Source organism: Bubalus kerabau, chromosome 13 (genome assembly GCF_029407905.1).
Source record: "Bubalus kerabau isolate K-KA32 ecotype Philippines breed swamp buffalo chromosome 13, PCC_UOA_SB_1v2, whole genome shotgun sequence".
NCBI lineage: Eukaryota > Metazoa > Chordata > Mammalia > Artiodactyla > Bovidae > Bubalus > Bubalus kerabau.
Genome location: NC_073636.1, coordinates 55,108,295 through 55,130,775, shown reverse-complemented (window position 1 = coordinate 55,130,775; position 22,481 = coordinate 55,108,295). Strand labels below are relative to the sequence as shown.

General features: G+C 56.3%; 2 protein-coding genes and 1 long non-coding RNA gene across 3 annotated transcripts; 2 read left to right on the top strand and 1 right to left on the bottom strand.

Moving 5' to 3' along the window:
• Window positions 1–4,738: 4,738 nt before the first annotated feature.
• Window positions 4,739–6,813, bottom strand: LOC129625744 (uncharacterized). The gene is made up of 3 exons (XR_008701591.1): window positions 6,603–6,813; window positions 5,271–5,409; window positions 4,739–5,132 (listed from the first exon to the last, which is right to left on the bottom strand). It is a non-coding gene; the product is annotated as an uncharacterized LOC129625744 (long non-coding RNA).
• A 100-nt stretch (window positions 6,814–6,913) lies between these two features.
• MRGBP (MRG domain binding protein) lies at window positions 6,914–11,342 on the top strand. The gene is made up of 5 exons (XM_055544509.1): window positions 6,914–7,130; window positions 7,636–7,757; window positions 9,500–9,581; window positions 9,837–9,911; window positions 10,318–11,342. The coding sequence occupies exons 1-5, from the start codon at window positions 6,983–6,985 to the stop codon at window positions 10,503–10,505; spliced, it is 615 nt and encodes a 204-aa protein (XP_055400484.1). The 5' UTR covers window positions 6,914–6,982; the 3' UTR covers window positions 10,506–11,342.
• Window positions 11,343–13,763: 2,421 nt separating this feature from the next.
• On the top strand, window positions 13,764–21,360 carry OGFR (opioid growth factor receptor). The gene is made up of 7 exons (XM_055543178.1): window positions 13,764–13,945; window positions 16,055–16,123; window positions 16,672–16,750; window positions 17,651–17,729; window positions 18,474–18,540; window positions 19,144–19,292; window positions 20,014–21,360. The coding sequence occupies exons 1-7, from the start codon at window positions 13,799–13,801 to the stop codon at window positions 21,029–21,031; spliced, it is 1,608 nt and encodes a 535-aa protein (XP_055399153.1). The 5' UTR covers window positions 13,764–13,798; the 3' UTR covers window positions 21,032–21,360.
• Window positions 21,361–22,481: the final 1,121 nt, after the last annotated feature.

The window sequence follows — 22,481 nt, the reverse complement described above, 5'->3', positions numbered from 1 at the left end:
TCTCCATCACCCACTCCCGGAGTTCACTCAGACTCCCATCCATCGAGTCAGTGATGCCATCCAGCCATCTCATCCTCTGTCGTCCCCTTCTCCTCCTGCCCCCAATCCCTCTCAGCATCAGAGTCTTTTCCAATGAGTCAACTCTTCGCATGAGGTGGCCAAAGTACTGGAGTTTCAGCTTTAGCATCATTCCTTCCAAAGAAATCCCAGGGCTGATCTCCTTCAGAATGGACTGGTCGGATCTCCTTGCAGTCCAAGGGACTCTCAAGAGTCTTCTCCAACACCACAGTTCAAAAGCATCAATTCTTCGGCGCTCAGCCTTCTTCACAGTCCAACTCTCACATCTATACATGACCACAGGAAAAACCATAGCCTTGACTAGATGAACTTTTGTTGGCAAAGTAATGTCTCTGCTTTTGAATATGCTATCTAGGTTGGTCATAGCTTTCCTTCCAAGGAGTAAGCGTCTTTTAATTTCATGGCTGCAGTCACCATCTGTAGTGATTTTGGAGCCCAGGAAAACAAAGTCTGACACTGTTTCCACTGTTTCCCCATCTATTTCCCATGAAGTGATGGGACCAGATGCCATGATCTTCATTTTCTGAATGTTGAGCTTTAAGCCAACTTTTTCACTCTCCACTTTCACTTTCATCAAGAGGCTTTTTAGTTCCTCTTCACTTTCTGCCATAAGGGTGGTGTCATCTGAATATCTGAGGTTATTGATATTTCTCCCGGCAATCTTGATTCTAGTTTGTGTTTCTTCCAGTCCAGCGTTTCTCATGATGTACTCTGCATATAAGTTAAATAAACAGGGTGACAATATACAGCCTTGACAAACTCCTTTTCCTATTTGGAACCAGTCTGTTGTTCCATGTCCAGTTCTAACTGTTGCTTCCTAACCCGCATACAAATTTCTCAAGAGGCAGATCAGGTGGTCTGGTATTCCCATCTCTTTCAGGATTTTCCACAGTTTATTGTGATCCACACAGTCAAAGGCTTTGGCATAGTCAATAAAGCAGAAATAGATGTTTTTCTGGAACTCTCTTGCTTTTTCCATGATCCAGAGGATGTTGGCAATTTGATCTCTGGTTCCTCTGCCTTTTCTAAAACCAGCTTGAACATCAGGAAGTTCATGGTTCACATATTGCTGAAGCCTGGCTTGGAGAATTTTGAGCATTACTTTACTAGCATGTGAGATGAGTGCAATTGTGCGGTAGTTTGAGCATTCTTTGGCATTGCCTTTCTTTGGGATTGGAATGAAAACTGACCTTTTCCAGTCCTGTGGCCACTGCTGAGTTTTCCAAATTTGCTGGCATATTGAGTGCAGCACTTTCACAACATCATCTTTCAGGATTTGGAATAGCTCAACTGGAATTCCATCACCTCCACTAGCTTTGTTCGTAGTGATGCTTTCTAAGGCCCACTTGACTTCACATTCCAGGATGTCTGGCTCTAGGTGAGTGATCACACCATCGTGATTATCTGGATCGTGAAGATCTTTTTTGTACAGTTCTTCTGTGTATTCTTGCCACCTCTTCTTAATATCTTCTGCTTCTGTTAGGTCCATACCATTTCTGTCCTTTATCGAGCCCATCTTTGCATGAAATGTTCCTTTGGTATCTCTGATTTTCTTGAAGAGATCCCTAGTCTTTCCCATTCTGTTGTTTTCCTCTATTTCTTTGCATTGATCACTGAAGAAGGCTTTCTTATCTCTTCTTGCTATCCTTTGGAACTCTGCATTCAGATGTTTATATCTTTCCTTTTCTCCTTTGCTTTTCACTTCTCTTCTTTTCACAGCTATTTGTAAGGCCTCCTCAGACAGCCATTTTGCTTTTTTGCATTTCTTTTCTATGGGAATGGTCTTGATCCCTGTCTCCTGTACAATGTCACGAACCTCATTCCATAGTTCATCAGGCACTCTATCTATCATATCTAGGCCCTTAAATCTATTTCTCACTTCCACTGTATAATCATAAGGGATTTGATTTAGGTCCTACCTAAATGGTCTAGTGGTTTTCCCTACTTTCTTCAATTTCAGTCTGAATTTGGCAATAAGGAGTTCATGGTCTGAGCCACAGTCAGCTCCTGGTCTTGTTTTTGCTGACTGTATAGAGCTTCTCCATCTTTGGCTGCAAAGAATATAATCAATCTGATTTTGGTGTTGACCATCTGGTGATGTCCATGTATAGAGTCTTCTCTTGTGTTGTTGGAAGAGGGTGTTTGTCATGACCAGTGCATTTTCTTGGCAAAACTCTATTAGTCTTTGCCCTGCTTCATTCCGTATTCCAAGGCCAAATTTGCCTGTTACTCCAGGTGTTTCTTGACTTCTTACTTTTGCATTCCAGTCCCCTATAATGAAAAGGACATCTTTTTTGGGTGTTAGTTCTAAAAGGTCTTGTAGGTTTTCATAGAACCGTTCAACTTCAGCTTCTTCAGCGTTACTGATTGAGGCATAAACTTGGATTACTGTGATATTGAATGGTTTGCCTTGGAAATGAACAGAGATCATTCTGTCGTTTTTGAGATTGCATCCAAGTATGCATTTCAGACTCTTTTGTTGACCATGATGGCCACCATCATGGCCACTCCATGATGACCACTTCAATTTAAGTCTGAATTTGGCAATAAAGAGGTCATGACCTGAGCCACAGTCAGCTCAGTCTTGTTTTTGCTGACTGTATAGAGCTTCTCCATCTTTGGCTGCAAAGACTATAATCAATCTGATTTTGATATTGACCATTTGGTGATGTCCATGTGTAGTCTTCTCTTGTGTTGTTGGAAGAGTGCATTCTCTTGGCAAACTTCATTCTGTACTCCAAGGCCAAATTTGCCTGTTACTCCAGGTATTTCTTGACTTTCTACTTTTGCATTCCAGTCCCCTATAATGAAAAGGACATCTTTTTTGGGTGTTAGTTCTAGAAGGTCTTGTAGTTCTTTATAGAACTGTTCAGCTTCTTCAGCATTAGTGGTTGGGGCATAGACTTGGATTACTGTGATATTTAGTGGTTTGCCTTGGAAATGAACAGAGATCATTCTGTTGTTATTTGTCTTCTTTTCGATGACAGCCATTCTGACAGGTGTGGGTAATATCGTGGTTTTGACTTGCATTTCCCTGTTGATTGGCAACATGAGCATCTTTCCATGTGTCTGTTGGCTGCAGACATTTTTTCTTTAGAAAAAATGCATTTTTTTTCCTAAGAAAAATGTCTATTCAGTTCTTCTCACCTTTTTAAAATCAGGTTATTTGTTTCTGATGCTAAATTGTGTGAGCTGTTTATGTATGTTGGATATTAACTCCTTATCTGTCATGTCATTGGCAAATACTTTCTCCCATTCAGTAGATTGTCTTTTTGTTTGGTCAATGGTTCCCTTTGCTGTGCAAAAGCTGTTAAGTTTAATTAAGTCCGACTTGTTTATTTTTGCCTTTATTTCCTTTTCTTTAGGAGACTGATTCCTGCCCCTCCCCCTCCCCCACCAAATCACTATGATTTATGCCCAAAAGATTTCTTCTTATGTTTTCCTCTAGGATTTTTTTTTATGATTTCTGGTCTTATATTTAGGTCTTTAACTCATTTTGAGTTTATTTTTTTATGTGGTTTGAGAAAACTTTATAAACACATTCTATTTATCCATAGCTGTCCATTTTCCTAGCACCACTTATTGAAGAGACCTGTCTGTCCTCCACTGTATATTCTTGCCTCTATTGTTATAAATTGATTGATCATGATCATGAGGGTTTATGTCTGCACTTTCTATTCAGTTCTGTTGCTCCGTGTGTCTGTTTTGTGGCAGTACCATACTGTTTTGATGACTGTAGCTTCATAGTATAGTCTAGTGTCAGGACACATGATTCCTCCAGATCCGTTCTTCTTTCTCAAGATTATTTTGGCTAGTCGGGGTCTTCATGTTTCTGTACAAATTTTTAAATTACTCTAGTTCTGTGAAAAGTAACAGTTGGTATTTTGATCCAATGTCTTCTTTATTGGGGGAAAAGCTGCCCATCTTCCACCCCTCCCAGGGCTCTGGAGGTCTAGGTGCCCTAAACTTTTGGTGCAAGCCCTTGGTCTTAGCTGATCCCTGCAGTATGTGTCCAGAGTGGGTCCAGGAGTGGCGTCTGAGTCATGTCAGGATCAGGGACCCTTGTGCACTGAGATCAGGAGTGAGGGGCTCACAGTCAGGCTCCCATTGCACCTGTGGCCTCTTTCTGAAGTCCTGCCACCCAGGGCTGTGCTCATCCCCAGTGAAGCTCCCTTCTCTTCTGCTCCTTCACGTAAGATCTTACATCTTCTTCAGTGTGATCCTCCAACTATGGGCTCCCAGCAGATAGAGCCCCCACCCAGACCCTCCCTACACCCCTGTGCCAAGCTCTCAGGAGGCAGTTATTGATCAGTGATCACCTGGTGACCACCTCCTTCCCCAACACCTATGTTTCATCCCTAACAACACCTACACCTTGCCTTTGTAACCAGGTGGGAAGAAACTGACCATAATGGAGGAATTTTCACAGCAGCTCTCTACTTATGGATTAAAGGGGCCTCCTTCAGCTCAGACTCTCATGATCATCCCAGAAGGATACACAGGTGGCCCACACACATCTCTCTACCCAGTTGCACTTCACTTTTGAACACTTTTTCTTCTGTATGTTATTTTGAGGAGGCTCATCCTAAATAGGCCTTCCCAAGTGGCACTCAGAGAAGGCAATGGCACCCCACTCCAGTACTCTTGCCTGGAAAATCCCATGGACGGAGGAGCCTGGTAGGCTGCAGTCCATGGGGTTGTAAGGGTCGGACATGACTGAGTGACTTCACTTTCACTTTTCACTTTCATGCATTGGAGAAGGAAATGGCAACCCACTCCAGTGTTCTTGCCTGGAGAATCCCAGGGATGGGGGAGCCTGGTGGACTGCCGGCTATGGGGTCGCACAGAGTTGGACATGACTGAAGCGACTTAGCAGCAGCAACACATTCTAAATAAGTCCCAGGTGGCCCAGTGGCCCAGTGGCCCACGTTGGATCACCAGTGCAGTGATCTGAAGCCTGACATCTGATTCACCACAACCCAGAGGCTGAAGGTGCAGGCACAGCATTCAGATTCCTGAATCCTGCCTCAGTCTGGCTCCGGTTGTGCTCACGTCTGTGGGACACAAAGAAATGAGCCATTTCACTGGGATTAGGCAAAGTCCTAGCAGCTTAGCATGGCATTTAGCTCCACCCTGACACTGGGCACAGAGGTGGGCTCAATACCCATGGGTAGAGACGGTCGCACACAAACCTGGTGAAGCAGACAAATGGGCAGTACCCAGGAGGCTTCGTGTAAGAAAGATGTGGAGAAGGCAGTTTCCTTTTGCCCAAATCATCCAACCTGTCTTTCTGCATTGAGTCTGATTGCAGATACACATGCCAGGATCTGCCTGGAACAAAAGGAACCAGGTGTCTGTGGACCACAGCCACTGGCTGAACACAGCTCAGCTACAGGGGCCACCAGAGAGGACCAAGACACAGACCAGCACCCAGGTGACCCCAGGCAGGAGGAAAAGATTGCATGAGAGGCACAGATGGGCTGAGGCTGTCTTGTGGGCATCCTAGAGGCATTTTGTGTAGCTTCCTAGAGGAGGAGGCTCTCCAGATTGAAGAAGATAGGAATTGGGTGGGGATAGAATGAGCAGAAGGTAGACCTGGTGGAGGAGCAGGGACCCCGAAGTGTCCGGGAAGTGTAGGGAGATTAATGATGAGGGCCACTGTCTGTCAGCACTTTCTGTGTGACAGAGCCCGTGTGAAGTGGCTTTGGGCTGTGCTCCGTTCCACCTCACAGCAAGCCCTGAGGGGAGTCCCACTTGTGGGTCAGAGAGAGGAAAGGAGCACAGTCCCAGCAAAGTCACAGTGTCCCTCCACATCGTGGCTCCAGGACAGCCGGTGGCACTGGGTCACTGTGAAATCCTCTCTGGGCCACGTGTCCCCACTCTGTGGGGACTGGCATCACCAGCAGCGCTCTTCACACGAGGGAGGCCAAGACTCTGAGTCCCCGCTGTTCCGGGGGTGAGGCTGGCCAGAGCAGTTCCGAATGCCCGCTAAGAAGCGCAAGAGTGTGCCCAGGGCACCCCAGGATGAGGCTCCGTCGTTAGTTGCACTGCACGGAGGATACTGCGGCCTGGAGAGGCTCAGCGTCTTGCCTTGCTCACACGGCTGGCAAACCGCAGAGCCAGAAAGGGACCCGGAAGGCCGACCCGGCGTCTACACCCAGGAGGAGACGAAGAGCAAGAGCTCTCCTCGCCTTTGGTATCCGCCCCCGGCACCGCGTGGGCGTGGCCTGATGGAGAAGGGGCGGGGAGAAGCCCTTTGGGGCGGGGATGGGCGGGGCCGGCGGTCTTGATTGGGTGCAGCTCTGACTGCCCAGGCCGGCCGCCCCCATTGGCCCCGCTCCCAGAGGCCCCGCCCCTCCCGACCAGGGTTAACCCTCAGGGCCCAATGCTGGTCACGCTGGAGGCCCCGGGCGGGAAGGCTGTACCCCGACGTCCCTGCCCCGGTGTTCAGGAGCCTCTCTGTGCAGCGCTCAGGCCGAGGGTCAGCTGGAGGCAGTGGAGGGGCAGAGGAGTGGAGCCCCTACTCGAAGGAACTGTAGGTTGCCTGTTCTTTTTCTTCTTTGCTTCTTACTGAGGTGCAGCTTGCATTCCCGCCATCGTAAGCGCAGAGTTCAGCGGGGTTTACCCCGAGCTGTGCAGCCACTGGAACAATCTAATTTAGGGCATTTCCATCCATCTACGCAAACCCACTCCTTCGCCTGATCCGCCTGCTCTGCCGGCGCTGCGCAGCGGGACCGTGCCGCCTGGGGGCGCGGCGACCCAGCGCTCAGCTGCGCCTGCGCCTGCGTCGAGCGAGAGCCCGAGAGCGAGCCCGTCGAGCGCGCGCCCACGCCGCGAGTGCGCCTGCGCGGAGCTCGTGGCCGTGCCCGCTCCCGCCCGGGGCTCGTCGCTGGGCGGCCGGGCCATGGGGGAGGCCGAGGTGGGAGGCGGCGGCGCGGCCGGCGACAAGGGCCCGGGGGAGGCGGCCACCAGCCCGGCCGAAGAGACGGTGGTGTGGAGCCCCGAGGTGGAGGTGTGCCTCTTCCACGCCATGCTGGGCCACAAGCCCGTCGGTGAGCAGAGCGCCGCGCCGGGGCGGCCCACCCGCGTGGGGGCGGGGCGGCCGGCAACGGTCGGGGACGCGCGCTGGGCGCGCGGGGCGGGGCCTCCTGCGCCTGCACCCCGGCCTACCGTGCCCCCACCTGCGCACCCTGCCCCCACCTGCGCATCCCACCCATGCTTCCTCCAGCAGTCCCCTACTCCTGCCCACGCTGCCTCCTTCTATACCCTACCCCCACCCGACTCTGCCCCCTTCCTGTGTCCAGCCACCCATCCCGGCTGACTCCAGCCCTCACGTGCACCCCCACCCCTGTCCCCTCGTTACACCTCCGCTGCAGACCCCTGTCTTTTCCTCTCCCACCTCTTACCCCCGCACCTCCTACCTCCTCCACCCTCCACCTTTGCCTCCCTACACCCTTGCAACTCTGCCCGCGCTCTCTCCGTTGCCCCCTACCTCTCTTCTCTACCCTACCAGCTGGCCCACCCCTCCCCCACAAGCCGACCCCCTTCCTTCTGCAGGTGTGAACCGGCACTTCCACATGATCTGTATCCGAGACAAGTTCAGCCAGAACATCGGTCGGCAGGTCCCATCCAAGGTCATCTGGGACCACCTGAGCACCATGTATGACATGCAGGCACTGGTGAGCTAGACCCCCGCAGACAGAGCTGCTGGCAGGGACCCCCCTCCACACCACCTACCCCGCCTTTGTGTGCCCCCCCACCCACCCAGGTCCTGGCCTCAGGGACCTTGACACCCAGGATGTCCCACAGGTGACCAGTTGTTAAACGAGATAGCTCTGGGTAGTTTTATGAAAACACAAGCCTGGTGACAGTAACTAGCTATTGCACTGAACCTACCTTAGATTTGGGAGGGTAGGCGAGGTTCAGTTAAGATCTTTCCAGGAGATAACTAGGGAGCTGAGGCCTGTGTGGGAGGGGGCTCTTAGGTTGTCAGTCCTGTGGAAAACTCCTGAGGGCTATAGGCAGGGAGGTGACTGGGTCTGAGTCACATTGAGATGAATATGATGGCTTCTTGTGAGAACCAGGCCGACTGGAAGGCCACCCTCAGGGAACCCCCAGATGCTGGGTCTGAAGGAGAACAGGTCAACTCGGTAACCAGGACAGCAGAAAAGACAGGTGGGTGTTCCCTGCAGAGGAACAGGAGGAGTCAGGGCCCTGTGGCAGCAGGTGTCAGGACTCGGGGCTGCACCGGCACCCCACCCTGTGCCCCTCCCTCCTCCCACCCACCTCCCACTGAGACCTGGTGCTTGTCATGAGGCAGAGAGTGAAGCTCAGACCCTCCTGTGTCCTTAACCCTCACCACCACAAGTTCCCTGTTGGCCTTGGGCAAGTCATTTGCATCTCCTTGTCCCAAGGCAGAGAAGGGAGAGAAATGACAGTACTGCTCTGACCCCCAGCCCGCAGTTAGCACCTGGGAACTTGAGGTCAAGCTGTTGAACTGAAGCAGGCCTCCCAAAGGGCTGTGCCCACCAGTTGGGGCCTCACTCCCCCAGAATTCCCATGTTCAGCAGTTTGACAGGACCCCCATGCTTGTCATGTTGGGGTGTCACCTGGCCCCCAGACGCTTCCTGTATCTCCACTCCAGGCTGGGGCCCAGAGCTGGACACAGAGACAAGTATGGCAGGGCCCCTGTCCTGGGGGGCCTTTGGTGCGGTAGACAGGACAGATGGCTCTCAAGTGCAGATGCTGGCTTAGAGGGTGCTGAGGCCGTGACGCCCAGTACGGGGTCCCCGTGATACTCAGCTGTGGGGGCCACCAGGGGGGCTCTCAGTCCAGGACAGGTAGCCCTTCCTTCCTCAGTTTCTTGGACCCCAGCACCACTATAGAGCTGATGCCATGGTCACCTGGGACCTTGTAAATATGGGTCTGTGGATCTCACCCCATGGGATGACCATGGGCCTGGGAGCTCTCAGGGTTTGTGAAGCTCCCAGCTGGCAATTGGCACACTTACTCGCTGACCACCAGGCTTGCAGCTCAGCTCCCAAATTGGGGACTAGAAGCCCTGTCTCCTGAATCCCCTCCCAACCCAGAGACCTTTCCCGCCAGCTCACCTTTCCCTTTGTCTGGTGGTGGTGATTCCGGCTCTCTGTCCCTCTGGGCCTACATGATCTGGGGAACAAGTGGAGCCTGGCGAGCATTCCTGGTGCCGCCTCCATTTTGTTTTGTTTGCCTGGTTTCCACGAGAGAGAACAAAGGCCTCAGGCCCTGCGCCTGCCCACTGCAGCCCCTCAGGACAGCCATCTGTGCTCGTTGGTCACTCCTGAGTTGGCTCTTACATCTCTAGTCACATTTTTTTAAATGTGATATTTAAAATCATATTTTCTTCTTTGCTTCTAAAAAAAAAACCCTTATTTGTCATCAGCACGAGTCTGAGATTCTTCCGTTCCCAAATCCAGAGAGGAACTTCATCCTTCCAGAAGAAATCATTCAAGAAGTCCGAGAAGGTATGACTCGGGCAAGGGCAGATTTGGGAATGGGAAAAGGCGGTGGTGTCAGGGTGAAGGTCACGAGCCTCAGAGAGTGAGGGTCACTGGCTGGGTGGTGCTCACCCTCCAGGATGGGGCAGTCTGGGGGCCTCCAAGACAGGGGCAGACACCTTCCAAGTCGGCAGCAGCCCCTGGCCTTAGCCACCGTGGTCAGGCAGGGCCACGGCGCTCACCATTGTGGGCTCCAGGTCATCATCGGTCATCTCCCCACAGGAAAAGTGATCATAGAGGAGGAAATGAAAGAGGAAATGAAGGAAGATGTGGACCCCCACAACGGGGCTGATGATGGTAAGTGTGGAGCTTGCCCTCCCACCCTGGGCCCCAGGGGCATGGACCCCAGCCTGGCGAGGCTTCCCCATCACTGGCAATGGGGTCATTCGTCTGTCTCAGCAGCTGAGAAGGCAGCTTCTTTCTGGTCGGGGAGAGCCTCCCACACAGGGGAGTCACTCTCGGAGCCAACCTTGGGGGTGGGGGTGCAGGAGGCTGCCCGACTAAAGTAGAATGGGTGGCGGCCTTCTCAGTGCAGGGCGAACCCCGAGAAGCAAAGATGGGCACAGCCATGCAGGCACCTCAGCTAGGGAGGAGCCTTTTGGGGTCGATGTCATGTACATAGGTATAGATTTTTGTAACTGAACAGGAAGATGAAATAAAATTTTGGATATTCTGTTTTCAGCCAAATGATTTTGTCTCCCAGTTTTTTCATCTTCAGGAAGCTTGGGGAAAGCAACAGAAAAGTCCAGCAAAGACAAAGAAAAGAACAACTCGGACTTGGGGTCCAAAGAGGGGCCAGACAAGCGGAAGCGCAGCCGGGTCACCGACAAAGTCCTGACCGCCAACAGCAACCCCTCCAGCCCCAGCGCAGCCAAGCGGCGCCGGACGTAGATACTCGCAGCAGGCGGGTGCTGTGGTCTCGAGGCAGTGGGAGGGTCAAATACCACCGGCCCTACTGCCTGCCCTCGGGTACCAGAGGCTCCTGAGGCGCCACTCAGACCGTCTGGGCTCGGATGGCCCCCAACACCCAGGATGGGTCCCGCTCAGATGCTGAGACCCGGGACGTGAAAGCCCAGGCTGCATCCTCTCTGGACACTCGTGGGTTCCATCGCTATGGCTCAGCTGCACCTGGGGCCAAGCGTTGGCATGGGCCTGAGGACCAGGCTGCGTGGGCAGAGAGCGGACACAGCAAGCAATAAATCATGGACTGCCTCTCTGCTCTGAGGGGCCCGGGTCTTCCCGTTTCTCCGTCTATCCACCGGTCAAAGGCTCGCTCTCAACTGACTGCAGCCTCAGGGGGAGTGTCAGGCCACAGGCGCCGGCCCTTCCACCACCAGGGAGACTGAGAACTGGGTACTTTGCCTCATTTATCTGTACTGTAATGATGTATATAATTTGGTTGGTATTTCACTATTTAATTTTTAAGAAGCCTATTTTACTAGGGTTTTATACGAAAAAAGTACTGCAGAAGTTGAACCTGTGTTGTATTTTTTGCTGAGATGTTTTGTTTTAAGGTAACAGACTACTGAGATACTTTTCACTCAGTTTTTATATGCCAGATACAGAGAATTTGTAGCGGTTATTTTTGTATTCTCGAGTCACTCCACTCGCAAACAGACCAAATGAATGAGCAGAGGGAGGCAGGCCGAGGGCTGATGCGGCCTGGGCACCAGGCTGACCGAGACATACTTGCTTTTGACTGAGGGACATTAAAGCACAAAAAAGCAACTGGAGTTGTGTGATTTTGATACCACAGTTAACTTTTCTTATAGTAGGAGGTTGTCTTTTTCCAAGATTTATAACCGAAGCTAGGCTTTGATGTACTTGGATCACTTGATACAATGAATATACAAACTAGTAACAGGTCTAGAGTGGCTACTTTGTTGCATGTGAGCATCCCTTCAAATAAAAAACCTCAAGAGAGGCACCCAGTCGGAGTGGTGCCTGATGGGAGTAGTGCTTGCTTCCCCACAGCATGAGAACTGGGGCGGAGCTCAGGCCTCCCAAGTGAGAGAGGAGGCGCTCACCCTCATCCTGACAAACCGGGAGGACACTGGTGCCACCCATCCCCCCAACATCAGCCACAGGCGATTGGAAATCCCTGAGCCCGTGGGGCTCCATGGGCTGAGAGGTGGCCCGGTGGGAGTCGGAGGCCGGCACCTGCTGCCCCAGTAGGGCCCGCAGTGCCTGGCACGGAATGTCTCATGTCAGGTCTACCTGAGCAGCCCTGGCCTTCTGTCCTGACTGCCCCGTGCAGGAAGCTGAGGCAGAAGCTTACACCCCACAGTCAGACCTGGTGCCTAAGGGCCCCATGGGGTGAGATTCCAGGAGAAGATCACACTTTCAGAGGGGCCTCCTACCACAGGGAGGGGCATCTAGATGGCACCCTGGTACAGTCAAGTGTGACTGGCACTTGTAAAGCAGAAGCTGGGCTCCATGTGAGAACAAGCGTGTGGCAGCAGGCAGTATGGGAGGCTGTGCTCTGAGTGCTGCAGCCTGGGGCTACAGCACTGTGTCCTCCAGTGCATGCTTATCTGTTTTCGGGTAGAGGTGGGAGGGCCTGCCTACCAACCCAAGTGCTCTCAGAGCGCCCCAGCACCCATCAGTGCCTCATCAGAGGGCCCCATCCCTCCAGGAGTCACAGCCAGGGTCTAGTCATAGCTGCAAGTCAGCTAAGAAGGCCAGGCCTGTGGCCACAGTCTGCAATAGGCCAGCCCTGCACAATGCCTGATGACACCCCACTCCAGTACTCTTGCCTGGAAAATCCCATGGATGGAGGAGCCTGGTAGGCTGCAGTCCATGGGGTCACTAAGAGTCGGACACGACTGAGCGACTTCACTTTCTCTTTTCACTTTCATGCATTGGAGAAGGAAATGGCAACCCACTCCAGTGTTCTTGCCTGGAGAATCCCAGGGACGGGGGAGCCTGGTGGGCTGCCGTCTATGGGGTCGCACAGAGTCGGACACGACTGAAGTGACTTAGCATAGCATAGCACAATGCCTGGCCGTCTGCCTCTGTTGCCTCCTCCTTGGGACACCTACCCTGGCCATCAGTGGCAGAAGATTTGCAGAAATGCCCAGAACTCAATACCTTTGGGGGAGTAACCACTGTCCTTGAAGGTTGTCCAGGCGAGATGGTACCCAGAGAGGTAACGGAAGTTGGTAAGCCTGCAAGGAGTTGGCACCAGCATGAAGGGTCTTCGGCTGTGCCCATGGCCAAGACTGGCAGGTTCTGTCCAGCTCTGAGCTGTCCCCAGATGCACAGCTCAAGGACTGTCACATCCTTGGGCATACCAACCTGAGGCCTGGCAGCCTGCAGGATTGGGCAGGGCCTCAGTCTCTGTTGACCAGCCCTGAGGGTGACCCCGGGTCATTCCTGTCTCCGGGTGTCTGGGTCTTTACCTGGTGCCTCCAAGTGAGTGACGGCAGCACCCGTGCTGTCTTACAACCACTACCTTCAGCAGAGGGGACGGGAGGGCAGGCCCACGAGGACACTGCACTATGGGACTCTCAGACAACTTGGGGATATCCTCCTAGGGGCACACTTGTGGGGGACATCTGCTACAAACAAGCTCCAGGGGGGCCACCCTTCAGGGGGACACCATCCCTGAGGTCATCCTTGGGGGGATCATGGTGGAGAGAGGTGCCCTGCAGGGGAGGGTGTTCGGAGGGGAAGGGACGTTCTGGGGGTGCTCTGGGGGACCTCCTCAGGGGGCAGGCTTCCTGTCTACATTCTTCTGAGGAGAACATGGGGGCAGGGCAGTGGTTCTGGACATCTTGCGGGTAGGCGTCCTCCAGGGTGGAGGAGGCCATTCTCCAGGGGAAAAGGGACCTGGGAGGGTCCTGAGAGGGTACCCTGGGGAGCACCCCCCAAGGGTTCTCTCCAGGGAGAAATCCCTACCTAGGTGGGCATGGAAGGGGACAACCTCGGGGGAGAAGGGAGCGTCCTCCGGAGGGGCTTTCTCGGGGGGAAGGATATTCTCGGTGTGGAAGGACAGGCCTCCTCCAGAGGGACATCCTTGGAGGGTACATCCTGGGGACGGTCCTCCTCCGGGCTGGGCGGACCGAGACGGCAGCCCCGGGCCCGCCTCCGGCCCGCCCCCCGGCCCGCCCCCGGCCCGCCCCCGCGTTTCCTCCCTGTTTCACATTCGCTTCCGCCGGAGCGGGTTCCACCGCCACCGGAGCATGGAGGACTCGGACTGCGACTCGACCTGGGACGAGGATGAGGAGGAGAACGGCGAGGGCCTGCGGGCGGAAGCCGGCGAGGATGGCGAGACCGGCGCTCTGGGGAACGCGGAAGCCGAGGAGGACGCGCGGCCCAGCGCGCTCCAGGTGCCGCCCCCGCGCCCTGGGAACCCGGCGCCCCTGGGGAGGCCGCGGAGGCAAAGGGGGCAAAGCCCGGTTGCTGGCAAGCCGTTCCCTGCCCCGCCACGGGGCCAGGTGTGCAGGCACCTCCCAGAGACCCGGCTTGGGGCTCGGCTCCCCATCTCCAGCGGTGGCCCCCTTCCCTCCCTGTCCTCCTGCTACTCGCTTCCTGGTCCCCAGGACACACTGAGGTCCGCTCCGACCCGCTCCCCCGCGCGCTCCCCCACCAGGGCACCTTGCAGGGAATCCGGGGCCACCCTCAGACCCTTGTCCCCAGGGCCAGATCGGCGCGGTGACACTTCCTCCAGAGGATGGCCCCAGCACATCCTTGACTCCCCTGTCACATCCCAGCCTCAGGCCCTTGGCTCTGTCCTCTAGACAGACCCAGCCCTCAGCTCTGGCCTCCTTCACCCCCTCCCTCCTGGAGCTGCTGCCTCCACCCCGGCTCCCCTGCCCAAGACTCCACCCTTCCCCAGGCCCCAGAGCCCCCAGCCTGCCCCACCCCGTTGACCCTCACTAGGTGCAGCACCTACCCGCTCTGACCGGGGCTGACCTCATGTCGTCTGGAGGTGGCCTTGGAGGCTATATGTGTGTGGCTTGCCTGAGCCAGGGCAGCTGGTGTGCCCACCAGCTCCTCGTTGTCACCACTGGTTACTTGTCATAACCATGGTTATTCAACATTACTGGCAGTTACTTGCTGGTGCTTACCAGGTGTCACAATCCCCGAGTGGGTACGCCATTGCTCCAGCTTGGGTTCCAGGTGAGGGAGAGGGCTCCAAGGGATAGTTGTCACGATGTGTCCCCCTCCTTCTGGGATGAGGGTATCTTGGCACCGTATCTGGGGAAGCTTGGGTTCCAGCCTTAGTGGTCTCAATGATGGATTGTCGTGCTGCAGATGAGCATTCTGGTGTTCAAATTTCTCTCCGGGTCTTGGAGTGGTTGGTCAGCAAGAGGAACCCCAAGGGGCTCCTGGGCCTGCCGAGAAGGCCGGTGACCTCGGCACATTTCCAATGTTTCAGGGGTGCACGAGTTCCTAGGGTAGGTAGGCTGGGCAGTGGTCAGGGGCACAGGTCACAGGGCAGGAATCCACCTCTTCCCCCAGGCGGATGCCCACTGGACGTGGTGCAGCTTAGGTGGAGGACACCATCCTCACTATAGCTCCATGGGCCACACTCCTAAAGCAGTGCTTCGGCACGTGGACCTTCCTGTGAGATGCCCATGGTCCTCTGACCTCTTCCCTGCCCCTCTGCTATGGCTTCTCTCCTTCTACAAAGTCCCAGTCGCCTCTCCTTCCCCCATGGTCCTTCCTGGCTGCCACACACTGGGTCCCGGTGTGGCTTTTTGGTGCTTCCTCCTGGACGCTGTCATTTGTGCACCCATGGCGCTGGCCCTGCTCTGAGCTGTGCACCTGGCCAGCATTGGTCAGGACCCGCCCTCTGGACCGACCCAGGGAGGCTGAGAAATGGATGCTGATGAGGGGCGGGGCAGCTTCTGCTGAGTTTCATTTCCACCCACTGTCCATTGACCTAACCAGCATCTGGCTAAGAAACCCTCTTCAGAAGCATCTGGGGCTCTAGGTGGCAAGGCCACTGGCCTTGGGTATACAGCCCTTTGCTGCTGCTGCCAAGTCGCTTCAGTCGTGTCTGACTCTATGCAACTCCATAGACGGCATCCCACCAGGATCCCCCATCCCTGGGATTCTCCAGGCAAGAACACTGGAGTGGGTTGCCATTTCCTTCTCCAATACAGCCCCTTAGGTGTTAGCTTAGAGCGCAGGGCAAGGAGGAAGTGTTGGGGGAGGTGGGGTTCCCAGAGGAGGTCCTGGACTGTGATGCCAGCAAACAAGGGAGGAGAAAGTAATGCTGGAGTCGGGGGGCACCCCAAGAATGCACATTGGCCTGGAGTCCTGAGGGCTCACTCCAGCTACTCTGGCCCCTCTGATATTGCTGGCAGCTAGGCCCAGTCCTTGTTGTCCTTACCAGGGTGGGTCCTCCCTTGGGTGGGTCCTGCTTGCTGGCTGCCTTGAGGAATGAGGAGGGTCTCCCCACTGGGATCTGATCCTTTCTCTCTCTCCAGCTCAAGGTGACAGGGTCCCGAAACTGGCGAGCTGCACGGGACACACACCGGTACCGGCACCACTACCCGGTAGGTATCTGTGCACAGCCCCACCCCAAACACCCACCCCTGCAGCCCACCAGGACTGAATCCTTCCTGTAATCATGGGGTGACAGCACCACGCCCCAACTCCCACCACAGCACCCTCACCTTTCACACCGTGACAGTGCCAGCCGCCAGCTCATCCACAGGAGGCCCCACCAGCCCATCTCATGGCTTCTGTTGTCCTCAGCCCCTGCCCTCTGCACCCAAGAGTCTCAGGGAACCCTTGGGCTGTCTCTGGGGTGCAGATGAAGGGGACTCCCAGCCCTGGCCCACATTGTTGAGGAGGGGATGGTTGTCACTGGTGGTCAGAGGTGGCTGCTGTCTCCCAAGTGTGAAGGCTGGTCCTCCCCTGTGGCGTGGGGGACCCAGGTTTGGCACTTGGGGTCTTCACCAGCCCTCAGGATATCTGGAGGTTCACGGGCCAAGAGCCAACACCTCCTCCCTCCCACCCAGCCCAGGAATGCTTCAGTATGAGGGGTCCTTGGAGTCAGCCTGTTTGGATGACACCTTGTCACCTTTCTCTGGCTCTGTAGGATCTGGTAGAAGGAGATGACAATGGCGACATGCTCAACCTGAGTTTCTACAAAAATGAGATTCGGTTCCTGCCTAATGGTGTGTACCTGCCCAGCTTCCGGCAGCTCCATTCTGGGGGTATTCCTCTCTCCTCTGCCTGTCTGGTCTGCTGGGACATGGTTTGGACCTGTGGCTTTCAGATATACCCCCACAGCAACCCCCTCCCCCTCCGCCCAAGCTACTGAGGGACTCCCAGGGCCCCAACCCTTGGCCAGGACACAGTGGCCACCATGCTCCAAAGGGCCAGGCGATGAATGCTGGTGGCTTTGCAGGCACACAATCTCTGTCATGACTACTCGACTGCCTCCATAGTGAGGAAGCTGCATACATAAACTAACAGGAAGGAATGGTTTTTACCTTTTTAAACAGTTGGGGAAGTTTTATGGTACAATAACATTTATGACATGTGAAAATCATATGAGATTCAAATTACAGTGTCCATGGTGAGGTTTTATCAGAACCCATCCACATACGTGTTGTCCATGGCTCCTTTGCTGCACGTGCCAGGGGCCGCACAGCCTCAAATATTCCCCTCCAGGCCCTTTGCAGAAAGTGGAGGGTGCCCTGTGGAGACCAGGCTGCAGCGTAGGGCTTGGTTGCAGGCCCTGTGTGAAGGCAGAACTCCAGCTAGCAGCCTGTGGTTTGTGGGGTGCAGCAAGGCCCCCCTTCTGCAAAGACAGGTTTAGATCTGGGACCACTCTCTCTTACCCGATGGGGCCTCCCAGGTTCTCCCACCCAGAGTGCCAGCATGGCCTGCCCACTCTGGTCTGCCCTCTATCAGCCATAAGGGTTCACCTTCCAGATTGCACAGTGGTGGTCAGCCTAAATTGGGTTAACATCACAGGAGGTGTGCACAACCTGAACCCCAAGGTCCTCATGAAAGGGGCGAGGGGAGGGGCTTTCGGCAGTCCCCCTGACTTGTCTCTGTGGGCCTCCCAGGCTGTTTCATTGAGGACATTCTTCAGAACTGGAAGGAAGACTATGAACTCCTGGAGGACAATCACTCCTACATCCAGTGGTGAGTGGGCGGGGCTTCTGAGGAGGGGCTTGAGGCTCCGCCCGTACTGGATCCTGGCTCCGCCTCTTCCAGGCACTGGGCTTACTGAGCAGGCGCACTGCCCTCTGTGCCCCGTGCCTTGTTCTGCAGGCAGGGGCCAGCTAAGGGGAGACCGGGTCTGGGTGCTCCAGCTGGAAACAGCCTCAGCTGCTGGGGGTTGACGCTGGCTTTGGGGGATAGCAAGAGCAGTCGACTAGCTGGCTCGCTGGAGGCCCCATGAGGCTGTCCTGAATCTGTCCGCAGTGCCCCTCTGCCGCAAGGGAGGATTCTAATGGTGTCTTAAGGTACTCCCCGGACGCTGGCCTGCAAATGCGGTGTCCTTTAAGGACGGCTTGCAGGCGACCGACCCAGCGCACAGGATATCCCTGAGAATAATTCCGCAGCATTAATGGTGGGCGGCAAAGAAGAACGTGAGAATGAAAGGGAATGGTAGAGAGGCGGGTCGCTGTCTGGCAGGTGCCCTCCTGCTGCGTGGGCAGGCTGGACTCTGGGTGGGCTGGGACTCCTGTGTGTGGGCTGTCCTTGGTTCTTATGCTGGGCACTCCCCCTAGAGCTCTCCCATCCTCACCCTTTGACTTTATTGACTGGGGAGAGATCACAGCACATGTGGCACGCAAGGTCCAGCCAGCCCTGCCAGAGTTGAGCCAAGAGCCCCAGGGGCCGCGTGTGCCGCTTACCAAGCCTGTGCCATCCCTTCCCTCACAGGCTGTTTCCACTGCGGGAGCCAGGGGTGAACTGGCACGCCAAGCCCCTCACGCTCCGGGAGATCGAGGTGAGCTCTGGAGGTCAAGGTACAGGTCACGGCTAGCCACAGGTGTTCAGGGGAACAGGAGCTGAAGGACTCCCCTACCCACAGTTTTATTATCTTCCCTCATAAGTGGTCCTTGCCTCTGGCCCTCAGTGCTCCTTGCAGGCTTCCAGAGAAATCTGACTGAGAGGGTTGCTCATGTCCAGGGGTCTCGGGAAGGGGCCAGAAGCAGAGTCAGAGTGACCAGGCTTTGCCTTGGTCAGCCCTGGTTTGGGCTGGATCGATGATGCCTGGCGAGTGGGGAGGGGGCTCCAGGAGCCGGGGAGGCCGAGCAGGTGTGCCCAGGAGACAGGATGGGTGCTTGCAGTCCCGTGTCCAGCCCTAGGGTCCCTGAGGTCTTCCCGCAGGTCAGGGAGTTCCTCTCAAGGCTACAGCACATGCCTCAGGCTGGGGAGATCTGGTGCCCGTTCAAAGTCAAGTGAGCAGCCCCAGGCTCCTGCGCCCTAGCCCTTCACCCTGACGGTCTGAGCCAAGGCCCCAGATGAATTTGGGCCTGAGGAAGGTGTCCAGCTCTTGGCTGTGTTGCACTGACACTGAGCTCTCCGCCACCCTTGGGGGCTTTTCCAGGCATTTAAGAAGTCTGCGGAGGTCAGGAAGCGGCTGGTGCAGGCCTACGAGCTCATGCTGGGCTTCTTCGGGATCCAGCTCCAGGACCGAGATACCGGCCAGGTGTGCCGAGCACACAACTACCAGAAGCGCTTCCAGAACCTCAACTGGTGAGCAGGCCAGGAGCTTGGGGGTCTGCACAGCTGGTCTCTGATTGTGAGGAACATCTCTGGGGAGGGGGCCTGCAAGGCAGAGCCTGAGACTCCCAGCATCCTCTGAGCTTGTGGAGGTGGGGCAAGGGCAGGGTGGGGGCAAGACAGAGGGGGGTGAGGATGGGACCAGGTTGGGCAGGACGGGAGAGGGAGCAGGAGGAGTAGGGGTGAGTGCCACCTGATTCAGCTGTGGGTTTCTTGGTATGGCCTGCCACCCATGTAGGCATGGGTTGGGTTGCCAAGGGGCTCCATCACTTTCACTACATCACTGAGCATCCCACCTGGGGGGTGTGGCAGACATGTTCCCCTCTCCCCCCTGGGATGCACTGGGTGGAGGGGCGGCAGCTCAGGGCACATGGGCAACAGACCCCTGCCTCTAGAGGGTTCCCATCTGGTTCTTCTCCAGCTGTGCTGGGGGTGGGTCTTCCATGGGACCAAGGGGACAGTCACCCTTCTAGGGAACGCATCACAGTTCTTTACCTGCACGATCCAGGCACATGGGCCATCTTCTCAGGGACCTGAGGACAGGGTAGGAATGGGGACTGACCTGCGGGCTGGAGTGTCTCTGCTGGTGGACACCAGCCTCTTAGGGGAGTGTGAGGGGGGCTGGAGAAGGGCAGTCTTTGGCTGACACCGCCCACCCACGTGCAGCCCCACCAGCGCCTCCTGTCCCCACCAGGCACAGCCACAACAACCTCCGCATCACCCGCATCCTCAAGTCTCTGGGGGAGCTGGGGCTGGCGCACTACCAGGCACCCCTGGCCCGCTTCTTCCTGGAGGAGACGCTGGTGTGGAGGCAGCTGCCAGGCTTGCGGCACAGCGCCCTGGACTACTTTGTGTTCACCGTGCGCTGCCGGCACCAACGCCGCGAGCTGCTGCACTTCGCCTGGGAGCACTTCCGGCCCCGCTACAGGTTCGTCTGGGGGCCCCAGGACAAACTGCAGAAGTTCAAGCCATGCTCACCACCCTGCTCACCCCAGCTGGCCTGCCCCAGACAGGCGAAGGAGGAGGAGAGCCCTGGGGAACCCCCCCTTGAAGCTGGCACCCAGAGGCACACATGTGGGCTGGGGAAGGACGAGGAGGCAGGCCCACTGGCCGAGGGTCCCCAGCTACCTGGCACAGAGTCCCAGGAGGTCAGAGCCCTGGAAAGGGACCAGGGAGATGAGACCAGCGAGGAGCAGGGACCAGAGTCACCAAACCCCAAGGAGAGCAAGAAGAGGAAGCTGGAGGCGAATCTGCGGGGGCGGGCCCTGGGGGAGCCAGGCGCCAGCACCTCTGAGGTGGAGAAGATCGCCCTGAACCTGGAAGGCTGCGCCCTCAGCCAGGGCAGCCTCAGAGTAGAGACCCAGGAAGTGGTCAGCCAGGCCCCAGAAGAGGCCAAGCAGCCCTGCCCCCAGCCCCCGGGGGCCAAGGTGGCTGATGAGGTAAGGAAGCGAAGGAAGATGGACCAAGGTGCCAGTGATCACCCAGAGGCAGCAGCAGATGGTGGCACCCTGACACTGGCCACCACTAAGCCTCCTGCCCCATCTGAGTGCTCAGAGGCTGAAGAGGGTGCAAATGAGATCAAAGAGGAAGCAGAAGGCCAGGCAGGGCTGGGGCAGAGTGCCCCTGGCAGCCCAGGCACTGCAGCACCGGAGGTGGAGGAGAGAGCAGAGCCCGCGGAGATGGGGCCTTGTGTCCATCCCGGAGAGCCTTAGGGAAGCGGACACCCGTGGGCCTCCTGGCCCTGCCCTGCCACAGGCCTGGGAGCCACGTTGTCAGCTGTTCTCAGTGTCCAGCTCTGTTGGCCTGTCCCTGGTGGTCACTGCAGCTGCAAGGAGGCCAGGCCCAGTCCTCAGGGAGGCTGAGGCTTCAGCCTTCTTCCTTCCACCTCACTTCCCACCTCCTCCCTCCTGTGTGCTGTCACCGCCCTCCCCCCCACCAACCTTTGTAACTTGGCCCTTCAGGGTCTGGAGGGGTGGGAGGGGGTGCTCATTTTCTTACTCTGACACAGAGGCCTTTTCTGAATAAACTCATTTGACTTTGAGTGTTTCGGTATGGACGGCAGCCCGTGGATGGCCAGGGCAGGGGAGGGGCTGGTCTCATGAGTACCTCTGGCTGGACTTCTGGGTGCACATGGCCCAGCCGTGTCACCACTTTGCTGCGGAAGTGCCTGGGGCATGACCCTGGTGCAGCCCTCCTGAGCGTGTGTGCCCCCCAGTGTACACCCCCCAAAATGCCTGACCCCATGGCCACCCAGAGCCTCTGGGGCTGGGCATTGGGCCCCTAGGCTGCCTTTTGTCAGCGATTCAAGGGTGTGGAGCAGTGTTGGGTGTGCCCTGATCTGGGGTTCTGTGATGCGCCTCGGAGCACAAGCTCTGTGGTGGTTCTATGGCTTTGTCCCCTCTGTCCCCACCCTGGCAGCCACAGCCGCCCCTCAGCCCATGGGTCCTCCACACAGGGACCCTGGGCCCTCCAACCTGGCATGGGAACAGAGTGCCACCCTCCTTCAGCAACCCCCAACCCCCAGGGCATGCTGCCATCAGCCTGGCTTTGTCCCCTGGTCAGGACTGACCTCTCCCCTCCTGACACGTGGAAGTGATGGAGGTCACACCTGGGGGTGGGGGGCAGGGGGAGGGAGCCTAGTTCATTCTGCGGGTTAGGAGCTGGGACCTGCGTCCCGCTAACATGCTCCCCTGACAGCTCCTGTCCTGTGTGTGGGGGCGGGGGGAGATGGACAAACTTAAAGTCACTTTTTGGGGCTAGTGTGGGCCATACAGTGACCCCAGGGGTCAGGGTCCTTATCCAGACCATTATCAGGCTCAGGTTCAGATGGAAAAGCTTGGAGCCTGGAAGGAGAAGACCCCGTTGGAGCAACCCTGGGGGAGGGGAGTATCTGTGCCCAGCAGTGGGACCTGGCGATAGGCTGGCAGGCCGCTCAGACCCACCTGACCTGCAAGCTTCAGGAAGAGTGATGGCCCAAGACAGGTGGGCAGTAACCCTGGACACTGGCCAGTAGATGTGAAGCTGGCCCCCTGGCCTCTCCCCAGGCCACTGTGGCTATTGGGGCTTCAAGACAGGGGCTGCTCTCCAAGGGAGGGTGTTTCCTGGCAGCAGGTGGGAGGGTCTGCATAGGGCTAGGATGGGGGAATGGGATTCCAGGCACCT